The 20627-nt window shown below is 34.5% G+C and overlaps 1 protein-coding gene across 4 annotated transcripts in view; it reads right to left on the minus strand.

Moving 5' to 3' along the window:
- The window catches only part of EIPR1 (EARP complex and GARP complex interacting protein 1), a 206300-nt gene that overhangs the window by 14712 nt on the left and 170961 nt on the right, over window positions 1-20627 (minus strand). For all 4 annotated transcript variants that reach the window (XM_074288043.1, XM_074288046.1, XM_074288044.1 and 1 more), the window contains one exon: window positions 14568-14667. In XM_074288043.1, coding sequence (XP_074144144.1) covers window positions 14568-14667 — 100 coding nt within the window. The remainder of the gene's footprint in view (window positions 1-14567; window positions 14668-20627) is intronic.

A 20627-nucleotide genomic window follows, 5' to 3' on the forward strand; every position in this document is an offset into this window, starting at 1 on the left:
TCATCTAATCCCATCCTCTCATTTTGCATATGAAATAAACTGAACTCAGAGAAGTTACAAGACTTGAGATAATAGAGATAGAAGGCAGCAAAGCAAGGACTTAAAGCATGGTTCTCTAATTCCAAATCCAGCACTTGTTACATTGTACCAATCAAAGGGCTGTATGTCTCCAATTAGTAAAAGGTATTTTTGTGAAGTGACTTTTCTTTAATTCCTCTCAAAATTTTCAAGACGGTAGAGATTCAATGTTAGTGTAATATAGTTCTCTGTAAATGCCATCCAAAACCTTCCTTCCAATACAGCATTCATCCATATAAAGATTGGTTTGGTTAATAGCACCACCAATTGGTCCAAAAGCAGTCTGCTTTCAAGTTTATATAAATCAAGTTTAATCAAATCAAGTTTACATAAAATTTGAGTGTGATCAAAAATACGTGTTATTTTTATCACCTATACACTTACATAATTTTCAATGAGATATTTCAAGGGTATGACCTTGATTTAAATGGTATATAAAGGTAAATTATGAGAGGGATTGGGGGGAGGTAAAATCTAAGATATAGCTCCTCATATGGACAAGAACAGGGACTGGACATTTCACTAGACACAAAATCCATGAAGAAGAAACTCGTTCTACCAATGCTGAAGAACACTTTCCCTATAAGACAGGGATTTGTAATTTGTAATTTATCCAGGGTCAAACATACAATCAGTATGTATCACAGGCAGAATATGCAACCAGGTCTTCCTACTCCTCCATTTGGCTCTTAATTGCGTATGTCAGGCCATTAAACACCATATAACACAAGATTGAAATGGTATTATGATAAGGCCAATTCTTAGAAGTCCTAGTCTAACCTATATATTTTTTTCTTTTTCTCATTTCAGGTCTCCCCAATGGACTCATCATAAGCAATCAATATATTTTAACTTTACCTGATCTCCAAGTTACCTTCCTGACCTAACCCCTGAGATTACACATGTATGATCTGCCATGCAGGCCCTACCTTCTCCATGGCTTGAGATTAATCTTATGGGACTGGGAAGAATTGCTGATAAGCACCCACCTCTCCCCCTTCATTAATGTTGGCAAGTCTATTTTCTATTGCTATATGGAAATTAGAAAGATGGAAACAAAGGGGAAAAAAAAACACTAAAAATTGCCTCCTTCCCAAACTCATAATTATGCAAAAGGTAGGGAAAACCCTAAGCTCATCATAGACTACTCTGAGAAAGCTGCTTATAAGGTCTTAAATCAACAGGTTTTAAAACATCTAATACTGTTCTAAGAAGTCTAGAGAATTCAAAAGAAGTAAAGGAAAATTATTCCTGCCCTTGGCTACAGGAGCTTTTGTCTATCTGAAGGAACTTTAATCTAGCTTAACTACTAACTTTAAATATATTTTTAAAATCTAACTGGAGAAGCACTGATCTAACTTAACTAATAGCAAAACCATATAAAACAAGAAGAGAACAATTACTGTCAACTGTGATGGGCAAATGGTGGGTACTATAGGAGTTCAGAAAAAAAAAATATTAATGTAGGCTGGAATAGTCAAGAGGAAGTCTTTGTGAAAAAGGAGAGTATAAATAAGGTAATTACAAGTATAGTAGACAAAATATTTCAAGCACAAGAAATTATATGAGCAAGAATATGGAAGTAGAAATAAGTCGTGTTGTGTAAAATAGACTTAATTATCCAGAGTAGAGAGATTTTATATTAGGGAATAGTGATTGGATGAATAGGATAGGGCCACTTTACAGGAAACCTTGAAAGCCTGAAAGAAAAGTTTGGACTTGATACAGTTGGCACTTTCATAAGTTTGTGAGCTAAGAAGTGTCATGATGAAGAGGATATTTTAGGAAGATGAATCTGGCAGCGGTGGGCGGGATGGTTTGGAGGGCAGAAAGACTGCAAGTAAGCAGAAGGCTGCTGCCAGGTGTGAGGTGAAAAGGAAGCACAGGAAAAAACAAATGCTTCCACTAAAACTTTATCCCCATAGGTACAAAGAAAAGAGTTTGTAAGGTAAATTTTAATAAAAACCCCAAAGCAAGTTTATTATCAATTTTTACTGAGTGCCCATCCAAGGTGAACAGTCTAACATTGAGGTGGAGAGCCAATCAATCACATATATATATATATATACTTTTTGTTTGTTTCCTGGATGCAATGTAAAGAAAATTCAGTAAGAGATATGATATACATAATTATGTTTCTTAACATTAAAGAGAAATATTCAGTAATGCTGAGATTTTGTTGTTGTCATTTTTAAGACAAAATAGTTATTCACAGGAAATGCTGCTAATATCCAGATAGGAAAAAAAAAAAAGGATATATCTTCTAAGGAACAGAATTATATGGCTTACATCAACTTTACCAGTATATAAATGGCACATTTATATGAAGGGCCTGAGATTTATAAAAATCTGTTAAGATTGAACTTCAAAAGAAAAATCTATAATTACAACATAACAGAGAATCTAAAATAAAAGTTAAATTCAATTAAGGTAAAATAATACCCTTGACATAGTACCTTATATAGAGTAGCCCAATAATTTGATCACCAATGATATTAGAGCGATATTAATTAATTCATTTTTCAGGTTATAATGTAGTGTAGAACACTAGACCTGGGATCAACTCCTGGCTCTCTCAATTATTAGCTCTGTGACCTAAGATAAGTTGTAACTTCTCTGAGTCTAAACTTTATTATCTGTAAAATAAGGAAAATAAACACTATTTACCCTACAGGTTATTGTGATAATCAAATAAGAATATATATGAAACAGTATATAAATTTGAACTACTATGCATTCACTTATTTATTTATTTAATAAAATATTCAGAAAATGAAAGATGATTTTTCTTGGGATGGAAAATAATAAAGGTAAAGAGGTTCATTTTTTTAAAGTATCTATTCAAAGTTTAACTTGTAAACAATATTCAGAAAACAATTTTTTTTCATGTTCAAAAATCTTAATCTGGCATTTAAAATCCTTCACAATATGTTGCCCATCCAACTTTCAAATGATTTCCTATTATTTCCCTTCATGCACATGCCATTTCATTTAAACTGGCCTGCTACCTATTACATGTATACATTCCATCTGTCCCTTTTGTGCTTTTGCATGGGAGGAGTCTCCTACTAAATGAAATAAAGTTGCTTCTCATCACTCCCCCAACCTCCTTGGAATCCTTAGCTTGCTTCAAAACACAATATCAATTAGATAACCATGATTTGTTAAATATGGTTTTATTTATAAGACATTTCCTTGAAGAAAGTAAGACTTTTAAAAATTACTCTAGAGTTTTAAAAAACTTAGTAGCTCAGCAAAATTTGAAAAACTTTATAGATTTTCTTTTAGTGTTTGATTATGTTGTGTTTACTTATCAAGCAAGCATGCCTCTTTGAGAGAGTAATAATTGGTACTATGTGTTTTTTTTTTTAATTGATAAATCCCTCTTCCCATTCCCCATTCAAACTTGAGCTGCTCCACATATGTATATATTTGCCCATGCAGATTCACACAGTTTTTGCTATCCTATTGATGTCACTGAGATTATCAGTCTTATTCTCACACTTTTCTGTCCATATTAAAAACAAATCTTAGCCTCCTTTATTTTTTCACAATTCAACAACAACAACAACAACAAAAAACAACTGAATGTATTTTCAAAATGATCTTGATTCTGAAAGTTGATTATAAACACTAAGGTGGTATATTGCATCTCTGTAATAAAGTTTGAATTCCAATGCACCCATATAACACCTTATCTATAGAACTAAAAAAAAATTCTAAATTAATTTAGCTTCCTATGTTTCAACAATTCCAGATTCACATATTTTTAAAAAGTGATTTTAATTAATAATTTTTCTTTATTTCTCAGAAAGGCTTGAGAAGTTTAACAACAAATAAGTATATGATATTAATAAGTTACATATCAACATTTTAAGGGATAATTTTCCAATGAGATGCCATAAAGAAAAATGAAAAGTACTATTTGACTTTAATATTTGCAAAATGAAAGAAGTACCTACAGTTTTTGTGCTGCTGAAATTGGATGTGCAAACATAATCAATTACTATAACTCATTTATGACTTCTGAGGCATGAATATAAAATAATGTGAATAATTTTTAAAAGATAAACATACTAGACTTTATATATTTAAATGGATGCAATCCTTCAAAGTCTTTGACTTAAGAAAAGATGCTAAATACTTCTCCCAATGATTCAAGTGAAGATAATTTACTTCTATAAAGTGCATACTATGTACAAGGCATTATCTTAGATGCTAGGGATACACAAATAGAACACTCCATGATGCTGCTGCTACTAAAACCTCATCAAGATGTACAGGCAAGGCTGGATTCACAAAGGCTGTCAATAGAATGATAGCTCTGGCAGAGTCTATCAAGATAGAAAGACTTCAAACACTGGGTAGTGGGTAGAGGGAAGAGGGAGGGACTGAATGTCTGCAGTCCAAGGAAAAGAGAGGATTATCATCACCAAGTTGATTACAAAATAATGACCTAATTTTAACTGTAACAACCTTTGATGATTATCTACTAACTTACAGAGATATTATATAGGATCTGAGGAAAATGTATTATAATGCTATATCATATGATTATCAATATTAATTTTTAATAATCCTTTCTCTAATTAAAATCCTCACTTTTTAGTTTAGATCACATTTAGGGAAAAAAAAAAAAAAAAAAAAAAGTTTCCAGGAACTGCCTGAGGAATATGATCACATTGCAGTCTCTCCCAAAACTGGGTCTATTATTACATAAAAAGAAGTCAAACAACTTATCTATGTTAACAAGGGTCAACTTTTGCTTGATACTTTTCCAATAAAAAACTGGGGCAACCTCACTCTCAAAGGAGAAACTTAACCAGGTAGATCTTGAATAGAGTGGTTTTCCTTGACAGGATTACTACAGGTGGCATGAATCTCAGTTCTAGGCCACATTCTCCGCTTTTACTCCTTCCCCCAGTAGAAGTTGAGAGTTCTTAGCCAACATTCACATTAGCTGTCTACCAAACAGAGTTGTATTTTGCCCTTGTCAGGAGAGTTCCCAATAATATGCTGTCAGGAAGACAGACTAGGACTTAAGGTAACCTTAGACCTCAAGTCACCATGAGAGACTACTGGTCTCAATTTATTGTTTATTTGCTAGCTGCGAAGGTCTGGGCTAGCTCCTCTGAAGGGCTCAGAATAAGTCCTTGTCAGGATAAGCAAAAGTCCTTGCCCCACGTTGTGGGCGCCAAATTGTAAAAGTCCGGTCCTCTCTAAGTTGTCCTTGGGGACTGCCATCTCAACTCAATCTCCCAGCCAGACTTGACTCTTCTTCCTCCAGAATGCCGTCCCAACTCTGTCCCAGAGTAGACTAACTCCTTGCCCAATGTTGTCTTCTTTTATCCTCCCAGAGAATGGATGTGTGAGAACTCAAGGGCTTGTGAGAAAATTACTTCAACCAATGAACTTGCTCCTTTTAAAGGTTGTGTAAACTCCTTTTCATATGTAAACTCCTCCTCAGAAGTTCAAAGGGGTAAACTCCCCTAAAGGCCAGAACCAAAGGTATGAACTAGAGAATTGTTAAGTACCGATTTAGCACTTAGTAAGAACCTAACAGCTAGCCCAATTAATAAATTGATTTTTCATAACTGAAATTTTGTCAGTGAATGGAATTGTTCATAACATCTTGTTGTTATTTTAGAATTGCCTTTAGTGACAGTTTACGAAGGATTAAAGAAAAATCATTCTTAATATTTTGTAATTATTTTATTTCCCATTTAATTAAATTCAGTAACCCTAAGTATCGGTTATATACAAGATGTTGTGTTGAGCATTGGGGATACAATCATAAAAAACAGTTTAGCCCCTATCCACAAGCAATTTATAAAGAAAATTAAGATATCTAGGTAAATAACTCTGTGATACAAAGTAGAATGTGCTAAATATAAGGGAGGGAAGGATTGAGACAAAATACTTGGAGAAATATGAGAGTTTTATTCAGGCAGGAAATCAGAAAGAGTGTCACAGAAAAGGGGACCCATCAGTTGGGGAAACCTATGCACATTTGCAGGGAATAGGGAAGAAGTTAATAGATATAGAAATACTGAAAATGAAAGATAATGATCAAAAAAGCATGAGAGATGAGAAGAGGTAAGATGAAGGACAAAAATGAAAGTTTGGTAAGAAGGGCAACCTCCATGTTCTAATAATTGAACAAGGGAAGAGAGGCAGAACAAGATAGATCTCAAAAAGGAGAAGCATTTCAATGGGAATAGAAGGGGGAAAGTACATTCCAGAAGGGCAGGTCTATATAAAAAAATGGAGTCTAGATAAAGCAAAACACAACTAGAAAACTGTTAGTTTAGTTTGCCTAGAAGAACTATGAAGAAAATTAGATCAAAATAGAGCTAAGATGTTAATTGGGTCATAAATGTCTGGCTAAGGGGTTTTAATTTTATCCAAGATGTAAAGAGGAAACCACTGAAGGTTTTTTAGCAAGGGAGCAAAATGGTCAGATTTGTGCAGTAAGAAGATGATTTTGTACAATTTTGATTGTAAAGGAGAGGAATTGGAAAGGAGACTTTTTAACAATAGTCTATTTGAGCATTGATTATAGTTTGAATGGAATTATGAGTAGAAAGGGAAGAGCAGATAGATATTATTAAGAAAAAGCTGACAAAGACTTGGTAAAACAGAGGCATCAAATTCACTGCCCCCCAAACTTCCAAATACTTCAAACCAGATTAAAATGTAATGGGGATATGTTTAACAAACAAAAATGCAACCAAACACTGATAATGTTAATTTGTGGTTTTCTGAGTTGACATGTAGCACAAGGATCTGTTTTTATGTAAGTATGATAACCCTGATGTAGAGGGTGACAGTGATGAGAGAATTAAAAATGACTCCAAGATTTCAAGAATATTATGACTAAACTACATGTTAGGACTATGAACAGAAAAAGGCCAGTTTGAGAATAACAAGGTGGATGATGAGTTTAATTCCAGCCATGTTGAGTTTGAGGTACTGATGAAGGGTAGATGCCTATGTAGCATCCTTGTGGAGAATGCAGGATAGAGATGAGAGATAGATATATAAGATCTGGGAATCAACTATCCAGAGCAGGGGTTCTCAAACTACAGCCCTTGGGCCAGATGTGGCCCCCAGGTTGTGGTAAATGGGCTGAGGGGCGGAGAGAGATGACTCCACAAAACACTGTTCACCTCTGCAGCATAAGCTGATCACCTGAAATCTCATCACCAGGAAAACTGACTCAGCTTTTAATATACCTTTTCATCTCATCCTCTCTGACTGGAGGCTGTTGTTGCTTGTCTTTCATTCTTGAAGAGGACTATGACATCAGGTAGGTGATGCCATGATATTCAAGTGTACTGGATTTAAATGAGGGAGGGTTGTGTAAGATCACCTTGTCTCACTTTTCCCTCCAGAGCTATCTGGATGCAGTGGCAAGATAGATCAAGACAACTGGAGATGGCATTAAATCTTCCCAAAGCCTTCCTTTATAGAAACTCACAACATTTCCTATAGTGTGGGGACCCTTTCAACTAATTGTTTTTTTGTTTTCTTTTCCTGTTAGATTGAGTGTAAGCTTTTTGAGGGTAGGTATTAACAAATTTTCTTATTTATATTCCAGCACTTTAATACAGTGCCTGGAACATAGTAAGTACTTAATAAATGTTTATTAAATTAAATTAAAAGAATCTATAAAGTGACACCAACAATTATTCATCTTAATCGTGATATGTCTCATAACTGAGTCTGAATGATTTTGACTTCCTAAAAATATCTTACCTTTATAGAATAAAGATTTGCCATGACTGAGGATATTCAAAAAGAATGGCCAAAACCCTAAGGGCAATACATTTAAAAGGCTGGACTCCAAAGGCTCCAACAATCTTGTAATTATCTCTGCAAATAAATAATCCTTCCCCATAACAGCTGTTCTAAACTCTCTCCTCAAATGACCAATGGCATCTCTGGTTCCCTTTCTCAACAAATGACCAATAATTTTTCAGGAAAATCAGGACCAAATGACTGAAGCTTTCTCATTTTTTCTATTCCCCACTTCAAAACTTATCTACATTTTCACTCTTTTCTTCTTTGCTCTAACACTTAGATAATGAGATGATCCTTTCTCATTACCAAGACTCCACTTTCACCTATGATTCAGTCTCAAACTACACCTTCAGAACTTTTCCCCATCAATCATTCCTTCTCACCTTAAATCTCTCTATTGATTTTATCTTTACCTTTTACAAAATTGCCCAATTCTCCCTCATCTATTAAAAAAAGATAAAACCTCACACTTCATTTGACCCTCACATTTCACTTTATCAATCTTTCTCTCTGTTATCAAAGACCTAGAAAGAAGAGTATATGCTTCTTTCTTTCACTTCCTCACTAATCACTTATTTCTCAATTTACTGTGACCTAGTTTCTGACCACAACATACTAATAAAAAAGCAAGGCATTCCTCACAAAGCTGACAGAATAATCTCAAGGCATGAGTCTGATCAGGTCAAGTTCTTGTTAAAAGGCAGTATGTCTTTGTTGCTTCTGGGATAAGGTACAATCTCCTTAATCTAGTGATGGCGTCATCCTCACCATTGTCATCACATAAACTGATTTGACAAACTTGAAAAAAACATTTTAAGATTTACAATATATTTTATATACATTATTTCATTTCAGCCTCAGAACAGCACTATGAGATAAGTGCTGCAGATGTAATTGTCTTCATTTCATAAATGAGGATACTGCAACTCAGAGAAACTAAAGGACTTGCCCATGATCACATAGCATTAGAAGAGGAGGCAACCCCAGGTCTTCCTAACTTCAAGTTCAAAACTCTCTCCCAAGCCTCCCTACCTCTAAATTAAGACAATATGCAATAATCAAGCTCTAACCTACAAATCCAGCTTTTTTGCATCATTTCCCTTCATCTAATCTGAAGTTACCAATGATCTATATCTAAGGACTGTTTCTCTGTCCTTGCCCTTCCTGATTTTTCCACAGAAAAATCTCCTCTCCAGGTTTTTGTTACATTTTTCTCTCCTTGTTCTTCTCTTATTGGTTCCTTTTGAATCTTTTTTCCCAGATCTTCATTTAGTCATACCCACTAACAATGTTGTCATGCTCTAAATCGGAGAGAGAGAGAGAGAGAGAGAGAGAGAGAGAGAGAGAGAGAGAGAGAGAGAGAGAGAGAGAGAGAGAGAGAGAGAGAAAGAGAGACCCTATTTCTCTCTTTACATAGTTTATAATCTCTCTTGAGCTCAAGTACCACATTACCCACTGCCTTTTGAACATCTCCAATTTGAGGTCCCATAAATATCTCAAACTCAGCTCCTTCTTCGCTCTTATCACACATATCCAACTTGTTCTCAGAAGATGTCATTGCTAAATTTCTACTTCCACAGCTGCTACTCTACTCTAGGCTTTCATCATTGTATTGTGAAAATAAAATAGCTTATATCTAGTCTTCATGTTTCAAGTTTCTCCCTGTTCCAATCCATCCAACATTCATCTACCAAAAAGATTTCTCTAAAGTGCAGGTCTGATCATTTCATCTCGCCTCCCTAATTAATACCAGTCATTCCAAATTACCTCTAAAATCAAATATGAAATCCTCTATTTAGCATTTAAAACCTTTCATGAACTGTCCCCTTCCAACCTTTCCAGTCTCCTTACACTTTGCTCTCCTTCATACAGTCTGCAGTTTAGCTACACTGACTTATTGTTCCTCCTACATGACACTCCATTAGATAATTCTGTACATTTGCATTAGTTGCATCCCAAATTTTAGAAATGCTCTCCCTTTTTACTTCTGCATTCTGGCTTCTTTGGGTTTTCCAAAGCTTAGCTCAAACATCCTCTTCTTCAGGAGGCCTATTCTAGTCCCAGTCCCACCAATGGCACTTGTGTAAGTTTAATCTGGCTGAGGTTTCAGTTTATCAATAAACATTTATTACATACCTACCATGCTTCACAACATAGGGATGCAAAAAGAAACTGAAGATAATCTTTGCCCTCAAAGGCTTATAATCTAACATACAAACAAATATATAAAAAAGTAAGCTATAAATAGGATAAATAAGAAATAACAATGGAAAGCGCAAAGAATTAAGACGGTAGATAAAGCTTCCTGTAGAAGGTGAGATTTTACTTATAGTTTGTAGGAAGTCAAGGAGGTCAGTAGTCAGGAGGAAGGAGGCATAAGGAAAAGCCAGAGAAAATCCCAAATATATAAATAAATAAAGTGTCTTATTTGTGGAACAGCAGAGAGGGCCAGTTTTAAGTTTCCTTCTCTGTGAAATAAGGATAACACTGGCAGCAACTATTTCATAGGAATGTTGCAATGCTCAAAAGAGATTATGTGAACATTCTCTTTTCCTCTATATTTTTATCATTATCTCATTTTTTCTTCCTTTACTCCACTGTCTAATAAAAAGATTATTCTTTCTAAGGACAGATTATCTATTCATACTTGATTCTATCCCCTCCTATTTCTTTGGGCTAATTGCTTCCATGATTATCCTTTCTTTCTGATTTGTTGTTCAGTTGTCTCAATCATGTCCAACTCTTTTTGTGACCCCAATTTTCCTGGCAAAGGTACTAAAGTTGTTTGCCATTTCCTTCTCCAGCTCATTTTACAGATGAGGAAGCTAGAGCAAACAAGATTAAATGACTTGCCCTGAGTGAGACAGCTAGTTAAGTGTCTGAAGCTAGATTAGAATTCTGCAAGATGTCTTCCTGACATCAGACCTGGCACTCTATCTTCTGTGCCAACTACCTGCCCCCTCTGATTTGTAATCTCTCCCTATTTACTGACTTTTTCCACTGCTGCCTAAAAATATAACCTGGTGTTCCCTATCTTTAAAATCAAATAAACAAACAAACAATAACAATAACAATTCTTGTTGGATTCTACCATTCTTTCAAGCTATAGTTCTATCTCTTTCTTCAACTCGTAGAAAAATCTAACATTGCCCCTACCTTCCATTATGGCACTTCTCAACATTTTATAACTTGGCTCCTGACACAATTAAAGCTGTTCTCTCCAAAGTTACTGGTGATCTCTTAATTATCAAATTTTATGGCCTCTTCTCAGTCCCCATTCTTCCTGATCTTTGTGTAGCATTTAACACTATTGATTTCCTTCTATTCCTCTGGTCCATGTTTTCATAACATTCCCTTGCTTGGCTTTCCTGCTACTTGTCTGGTCACTGCTCTTTTGTAGTATCATCACTCATAAGGTACCGCCTAATTATGAAAATACCAAAGATTTGTCCTGTGCCCTATTCTCTTCTCTCTATATACACTCTTTCACTTGATGACTTCATGATGATAGGTGAGTTTTTTGTCATCTTGTTGGGGCCCAGTCCTATACACCACTTCCTGGACATCTTCTCATTGCATTCCTTTATGGCATGCTCCTCCCTCCCTGCTCCCTGGAGAGGAGACAGATCTGAAACAGGGAGGCCAATCAGAAGAATTTGCAAAAATCTACAGATGAAATGAGAGCCTAAACCAGGGTGGTGGCCATGTAAGGAAACAGGAGAACTGTGAAAGATGTTATGAAGATAGAATGAATAAGACTTGGCAACTGATTAAACGTTTGTGATAAGGAAGAATGAGAAGACAAAGATAATGCCAATCTTGAAAATTCAAATGTCTAGAAAGATCTCATTAGCAAATAATGTCCATATTCTTCAGAATGGCTTTCAAGACCTTTCACAATTTTGATCAACCTACCTCTTCAACCTTTCCTCATATAAACTTATTCAATGTCTGTTGAAGAAATTCCTCAGAAAGAGCAAAAGAAGGAAGACAATTCCCAATACAGGAGCCTTTAGCATTGTTTTATTTTCCCTTCCTCTCATCACTTATATCTTAGCAAAAAGCAATTTCTTCCTGTAGCATGTGAGTACTACTTGATCTACAATCTCAAAGAGAAATGGAAATGGTTCTCTCCTCATCAAAACCTGAAGACCCTGTGGAAAGTGTGGGCTCCAGACCTCCCCTGAATTCTGCTAATGATTATAAATGGCATAGAGTCTACAATTTAATTGCAAAAGGTAATGATGCAGGGAGCATAAGATTAGATTCACCACAGAAGGTAATATCCTCAAACAATAAAAAAAAAAAAAAATTGAGAGGCTTGGTGTGAAGATGGTTGCAATCGATAGGAAGATTTCTGTATTAAATACTACAGGAGAAGATCACAAAATGATATTGACAGAACTGCTGACAGAGAATAAAAAAGGAGAAAGAAAACTAAATTGGTGTCTGTAGAAAATAAGTTACAGATTAATCACCCTACCAAAAAAATCATTTTTAGATAGCTTAAGGTCTAAAGATACATTAGCAGCTTGATTATAATCTGGCAGTACTAACTTGGGAGAGAAAAAAACCTGCTGAAAGCATTAGACTTAGTTTCTTCTAGACATTCTAGTTATGCAGATACCAAGTGGCTCATACCAGAGCAATATTTATTGCCCAAAATATATCCCCTACTGTATGCCAGGATGCCTGACAGCTAAGGAAACATACAAAGGTAGATGTAATACCTGAATTCATTTTTAATTTTTTTCCTATTCTATTTTATTCCAAGCTAAACAAACATCAAATAAAATGAGCATTTCCATACACTGAAGAACAGAGGGAAAGGGTTATACATGAAACTGAAAGTCTCTTATTCTGTAGAGCTTGCTATTCTTTTTAAGTATATAATCAATTCAACATATAATTTTCAAAGTTGTCTACTTGTATATGATTCCTTCTGTTTTTCTGACTTCTTTTAGAAGGGGAGGAGGGTAACTTGTCTCTACTGTCTCTTTCTAAGACAGAGAGGGAGACAGAGAGAAAAAGAAAACATCAAAATAAATGTACAGTCAAGGAAAAAAAAATGATTACATTTTCCATGTCCAAAAACTATAGCCCTGGTCTGCATATTGTGTTCATCAAAAGGAAGATGGTATACATTCGATGGGCACTCTGTGTCATGGCTAGTTATTTCACTGATCAGAGTTCTTAAGTTTCTACAAATTAAGTATCTTTACATTGCTGATATTTTATGCAAATTGTTCTTTTACTTCTGCTAATTTTATTCCATAACAGTGCTCTCAAGTCTTCTCAGGTTTTTTTAAGACCACCCCAATTATATTCACGTACTACATAATTTGTTCAGGCATTTCCCAATTGGTGGACACCTTCCCTTCTTGATTTCCAGTACTCTGTCACTATAAAAAAAACCTGGTATAAATATTTTTTTAACATGTAGATCCTTCTACCTTTAGATCTATGTCCAGATAACTATGAGTTTAATCTGACAATATACTTAAAATATTCACTAGAATCACCCTGTGGATTACAATAACATGGTTACCTTCTTACTGACACATTCCACAAAATGATATTATCCCAAGGGAGAAGTTACAATGATAGAATTCCAGTATGGTTTTTATAGACACCTTTGTCAATCTATAATTATTAGAATCAATGAGAGGACAAAGAGCCGGTCATTAAATCTGCTGAGTGACAGCTTAACTCAATGAGTCATTAATTGTTTTGTTAACAATGTTGAAGCTCATTGAGCTTATATTCCAGTGAGATATTAAAGAAGGGAAAGGGACCTGTATGTGCAAAAATGTTTGTGGCAGCCCTTTATGAAATGGCTAGAAACTGGAAATTGAATGAATCTCCATCGATTGGAGAATGGCTGGGTAAATTGTGGTATATGAATGTTATGGAATATTATTGTTCTGTAAGAAATGACCAGCAGGATGAATACAGAGAGGCTTGGAGAGACTTACATGAACTGATGCTGAGCAGAACCAGGAGATTATACACGGCAACAATAATACTATAAGAGGATCAATTCTGATGGACATGGCCATCTTCAACAATGAGAGGATCCAAACCAGTTCCAATTGATCAGTAATAAATAGAACCAGCTACACCCAGTGAAAGAACACTAGGAAATGAGTGTGACTAAAAAGTAGCATCTTTCTGTTGTTGTTTGCTTGCATTTTTGTTTTTCTTCCCAAATTATTTTTATCTTCTTTCTATATCCGAATTTTCTTGTGTAGCAAGACAACTGTATAAATGTGTGTGTGTGTGTGTGTGTGTGTGTGTGTGTGTGTGTGTGTGTGTATACACACACACACACATATTGTATTTAACATATACTTTAACGTATTTAACATGTATGGGACTACCTGCCAACTAGAGAAGGAAGTGGAGAGAAGGAAGAGAAAAGTTGCAACAGAAGTTTTTGCAAGGGTCAATGTTGAAAAATTACTCATGCATGTTTTATCAATAAAAGGCTATAATTAAAAAAAAAAAAAAAAACAATGTTGAAGTTCTAAATGAGTTTTAATTTAGAAACCATCCAAAGTTTAATCAAAGGCAGGCAGGCAGACAGGCAGGGAAGGAAGGAAGGGAGGGAGAAAATGAAGGGAGGGAAGGGAGGAAGGAAGGAAGGAAGGGAGCAGAAAGAAACTTCTCTAATTTATTTTCCTTACCACAGCTTGGCTTGAGCTTTCTTGTAAATCCCACAATAGCAGGTGATTATCAGCCAAGGAAATAATCTTTTTACCATCACCCACTGGCTCCCATGTAACACTGCAAGAATAAAGGGAATCAAAAATTAATACAAAACATTTAAAAATAATTCCAAGGATTCTAGTATACTTTCTTCAAAAATGAATAATGAGGTTATTCTTTTTTCTTTTTTTATTATTCCAATATTTTCTTTTTCTTCAATTACATGTGAAAAGAATTTTCAATAATTTTTTAAGGTCTTGAGTTCCAAATTCTATCCCTCTCCTCTCCTAATAGAGAACAATCTGATTTAAAATCCATATCTGTAATCATGTAAAACATTTTTCCATAGTAGACATTTTGTATAAGAAAACAAAAAGGAAGGAAGGAAGAAGGGAGGGAGAGAAGGAAAGGAGGGAGGGAGGAAGAGAAAGAAAGAAGGAAGGAAGAAAGAAAGGAAGGAAGGGAGGGAGGAAGAAAGGAATAAAGGGAGGGAGGGAGAGAGGGAGGAAGGAAGGGAAGGGAGGGAGGAAAGGAGGAATCAATTTTTTCTCTTGAGATGGAAAGCATGAGTCCTTTGGGATTGTCCTGGATCACTGTATGGCTGAAAATAGCTAAGTCAACTATAATTCTTTATTATAAAACATTGCTGTTACTGCGTACAATGTTCTCTTGTCTGATTCTCCTCACTTCACTTTGTATAAGTTCATGTAAGTCTTTTCAGATTTTTCTAAAACCATCTTGTTTGTCATTTCTTATAGTACAATATTCCATCACCATCACACCCCACAATTTGTTCTGCCATTCCTCAGTAGATGGTCATTTCCACAATTTCCAGTTCTTAGCCACCACAAAAAGAGTTGCTATGATTTTTTTTAATAAGTATCCTATTTTATTTATTTATTTTTTTTTTTGCAAATCTCTTTGGGATATAGTATAATAATGAGATTATTTTCAAACTTTTCTTTTCCTGGTCAATGGCCTTAAAGTACAATTTAAGAATTAGTAAATTAAAGTAAAGTAGTAAAACAAAACAAAAAATTCCTAAGTGATATCTCTCTGATAAAAGATCAAGTATCTTATAATTTGACAACATGATCTTTTTGAGCAACTTGAGTTGTATTTAATATAGCAGAATTTTCTATTGCCATATTCTTACTAACTACTTAGTCATCATGGGAGTAAAAACATACTTTTGAAACAATTAGATTAAGCACAGGAATTAAAATTAATCCTCTTCATTGACAAAGAGTCAAAATAATTTTGTTGACTCAAAACCCCAAAGTCTAATTAATTTATTATATTAAATATAATACTGACTTCTTAGAGTATCCTTGTATGCTCCTACACTATAATATTTTAACTCTTTCAAATAATATAATATTTCTTCAAATTACAGAAAGGAATGCACACAGTTCTAAAGAATGATGCTTCCCAATGGCCTTGGGTTAAACACTCCTGAGTCATAGCACTAATTTTTTTAGCCCTTATAGAAAAATGTGGTCATTATGTAATGACCAAATTACATTAAATTAGTAGTTCATAAAATAAGAGAAAAGACCTAAAGAAATTGTTTAGTCCAAACTAACACTTCTAAGTCATGTCCAAACTCAGATTGTTATCTCCCTAGCATCTAAAGACATCAAGATACAGAGTGAGACGGTGATTAATCTCAAGGCAAATTTCTCACTACAAAATTATATTCAAAAAAATAAAACAAAGGATAAAATCAAAGAAGAGTAATGCAATATTGTCTCCTTGTATAAGATGATATTAATTAGCTATTAACAGATCATTTACAAGTTGTTTCTTCATTTGTATTGGTTAATTTGTACTAAGTCATCCACTCTCTTGGAAAGTCCCTTTTTGGCATGCATTTGCTGGGCTAGATAGGGGAAGAATGATATCATACACCAATGGAACATAAGATAACTTGGCCATATACACAGTGCTGATGAAAATTTCCTCAGATTTCAATTTTGTTATCTCCTGTTAGCTCTCTCTACCAGCTTCCTGTCACAGACAAATTTGCTGGGTATATAATTTATAGTACAATCTAAGTTACTGACATAAACATTGAATATAAGGTCAAGGACAGACCACTGAAGCTTACAACTAGAAACTTCACATTTAAATTCACAGTGAACCATTAACAGGTCTTTAGGTAATATTATTCAATTAATCTTAAATCCACCTAATTATTTAGGCCATATTTTTCTATCTTTTCCTTAAGAATATCATAAAAAAGACTGTCAAATACATTGCTTAACCCCTTTGGATTTGGCGCAAGGATACAGAGTGAAATGAGTTCTAGTTGCAGTGCAGAGTCCCCTGTAAAAGAATTTACAGACCCAAAAACCTAGATTGATAAAAGAGGTTTATTTTGGGGTTTGGAAGTAAGGTTAAAGGTAGAAAGACACCAGGGCCAGGGCTGACATTGGGTGGGCAGGAATCCTTGACATAGCCAGCATAAGGATGCCATGTTTGGGACTCCTGAAAAGAGTGGACTCCAGGATTCCATTTTTTATAATCTAAAGGGGCTAATGGGTGGGGTCCCAGGTTGGCCTCTGGCTTCAGCTTCAGCCAGGGTTAGAATATGAATAGAATTCAATGATTTTTTAGATAAGGAGGAAGATGTTTGTGGGGGTTGGGAAACCTGAGCAGATCATTACAATGGGGGTTGGGACAGCCCAAGTTAGCTCAGATCCCATGTGGGCTGGGAGAGTCCAGATATCTCCCATTGGAATTCATGGGGATGGGAATTAGAAAAAGGATCTTAACCTACATCATAAACTATATAATGCATTTCACTTTTGATCCCTTAATTGCTCAGGGTGTCTTTCTCATTCTATCAGTGCTTAACCCTAGTTAACTCTTTCTTTCTTTTTATTCCTATTCCTATGTTCCATCACACTACGTCTAGTTCAAATTCCAAATGTGACCACAATCTATTAGCTTTCCATTTCTGCCTTTCCTCAATAAGCTCTACTCTTCAATTACATAGTGACCTCTAATGCCTTAACACCTTGGTTCTCCCCTAGGCCATTTCCTCTGACTGGCCATTCTTTCCCTTTCCCCATCTTAACCCTTTAGTAATGAGTCCTTTTCTTTTTTGAGTCTTTGGCCCCCTTATTATATTGCAAATTTTGCCTTATAAAGCCTTGGCTTTTGATGAATTCCACGTTAATTTCTACATACATGCTGCTGAGCATATATAGAGAATATGAAGTAACTATTCTGGCTAGATCCATTAGAAATTATATTAAACAATATCAGTTGGGTCCTCATAGAAAATCCTTCTGTACCTCTCTTACCAACTTAATATTTAATTCTTCACTGCAGCTCATCCCCACTCAAACCTCCAAAGGCTCCTCCTTCCACCACTTTCTCAGTATAGAACCTTACCTTATAATTTCCAGAAAAAACTGACAGCATTTGCCATGGATTCCTGTTTTTACCCTTTCTCATCCCTCACATATCTTCTGCTTCACCACAGTTTGACATGGAATGGATTTTATTCCTTATCAAGGCCTGCCCCTCCAACTTTACTTGTGATCCCATTCTATTCCAACTTCCATCAACAGAATGATCCTTCCTTTCAGGTAAAGCCAAAAAAGCAGGGATAGCCATCTTCATCTCAGATCAAGAAAAAGCAAAAATTGATCTAATTAAAAGAGATAAGGAAGGTCACTATATCTTGCTAAAGGGTAGCATAGATAATGAAGCAATATCAATATTAAACATATACATACCAAGCATTTAAATTCTTAAAAAAGAAATTAAGAGAGCTGCAAGAAGAAGTAGATAGCAAAATTATAATAGTGGGAGATCTCAACCTTGCACTCTCAGAATTAGACAAATCAAACCACAAAATAAATAAGAAAGAAGTCAAAGAGGTAAATAGAATAATTATTAATAGAATAATAGAACAGTTAGGCATGATAGATCTTTGGAGAAAAATAAATGGAGATAGAAAGGAGTATACTTTCTTCTCAAGCAGTTCATGGAACCTATATAAAAACTGACCATATATTAGGACACAAAAATCTCAAAATCAAATGCAGTAAGGCAGAAATAGTAAATGCCTACTTTTCAGACCACAATGCAATGAAAATTACATTCAATAAAAAGCCAGGGAAAAATACACCAAAAACAAAATTGGAAACTAAATAATCTCATACTAAAGAATGATTGGGTGAAACAGCAAATCATAGACATACTTAATAACTTCACTCAAGAAAATTACAATAATGAGACATCATGCCAAAATGTGTGGGATACAGTCAAAGCAGTAATAAGGGGAAATTTTATATCTCTAGAGGGCTACTTGCATAAAATAGAGAAAGAGAAGGTCAATGAATTGGGCTTACAACTAAAAATGCTAGAAAAGGAACAAATTAAAAACCCCCAGACAAACATGAAACTTGAAATTCTAAAAATAAAAGGAGAGATGAATAAAATTGAAAATAAAAAAACTATTGAATTAGTTAATAAAACTAAGAGTTAGTTCTATGAAAACACCAACAAAATAGACAAACCCTTAGTAAATCTGATTTTAAAAAGGAAAGAGGAAAAGCAAATTGTTAGTCTTAAAAATGAAAAGGGAGAACTCGCCACTGATGAAGAGGAAATTAGAACAATAATTAGGAGTTAATTTGCCCAAATTTATGCCAATAAATTCGATAATTTAAATGAAATGGAAGAATACCTTCAAAAATATAGCTTGCCCAGATTAACAGAGGAAGAAGTAAATAGTCTAAATAGTCCCATTTCAGAGAAAGAAATAGAACAAGCTATTAACCAACTCTCTAAGAAAAAATCCCCAGGACCAGATGGATTTACATGAGAATTCTTCCAAACATTTAAAAAACAATTAACTCCAATGCTATATAAACTATTTGAAAAAATAGGGATTGAAGGAGTCCTACCAAATTCCTTTTATGACATAGACATGGTACTGATACCTAAACCAGGTAGGCTGAAAACAGAGAAAGAAAATTATAGACCAATCTCCCTAATGAATATTGATGCTAAAATCTTAAATAAAATATTAGCAAAAAGACTACAGAAAATCATCCCCAGGATAATACACTATGAACAAGTGGGATTTATATCAGGAATGCAAGGCTGATTCAATATTAGGAAAACTATTAGCATAATCAACTATATCAATAACCAAATTAACAAAAAGCATATGATCATCTCAATAGATGCAGAAAAAGCATTTGATAAAATCCAACATCCATTCCTACTAAAAACGCTTGAGAGTAGAGGAATAAATGGACTATTTCTTAAAATAATTAGGAGCATATATTTAAAACTGTCAGTAAACATCATATGTAATGGTGATAAACTAGAACCTTTCCCTGTAAGATCAGGAGTGAAACAAGGTTGCCCACTATCACCATTACTATTCAATATTGTATTAGAAACACTAGCCTCGGCAATAAGAGTTGGGAAAGAGATGAAAGGAATTAGAATAGGTAATGAGGAAACCAAACTATCACTCTTTGCAGATGATATGATGGTATACTTAGAGAACCCCAAAGATTCTGCTAAAAAGCTTTTAGAAATAATTCATAACTTCAGCAAAGTTGCAGGATACAAAATAAATCCACATAAATCCTCAGCATTTTTATACATTACCAACAAAATCCAACAGCAAGAGATACAGAAATTCCATTCAAAATAACTAATGATAATATAAAATATTTGGGAATCTATATACCAAAGTTAAGTCAGAAATTATATGAGCAAAATTACAAAACACTTGCCACAAAAATAAAGTCAGATTTAAATCATTGGAAAAATATTAAGTGCTCTTGGATAGGCCAAGCAAATATAATAAAGATGACAATACTCCCTAAACTAATCTATTTATTTAGTGCTATACCAATCAGACTCTCAAGAAACTATTTTAATGACCTAGAAAAAATAACAACAAAATTCATATAGAAGAACAAAAGGTCGAGAATTTCGAGGGAATTAATGGAAAAAAAAAATCAAATGAAGGTGGCCTAGCTGTACCTGATCTAAAACTA

The sequence above is a fragment of the Sminthopsis crassicaudata genome, chromosome 2 (genome assembly GCF_048593235.1).
Source record: "Sminthopsis crassicaudata isolate SCR6 chromosome 2, ASM4859323v1, whole genome shotgun sequence".
Lineage (NCBI taxonomy): Eukaryota > Metazoa > Chordata > Mammalia > Dasyuromorphia > Dasyuridae > Sminthopsis > Sminthopsis crassicaudata.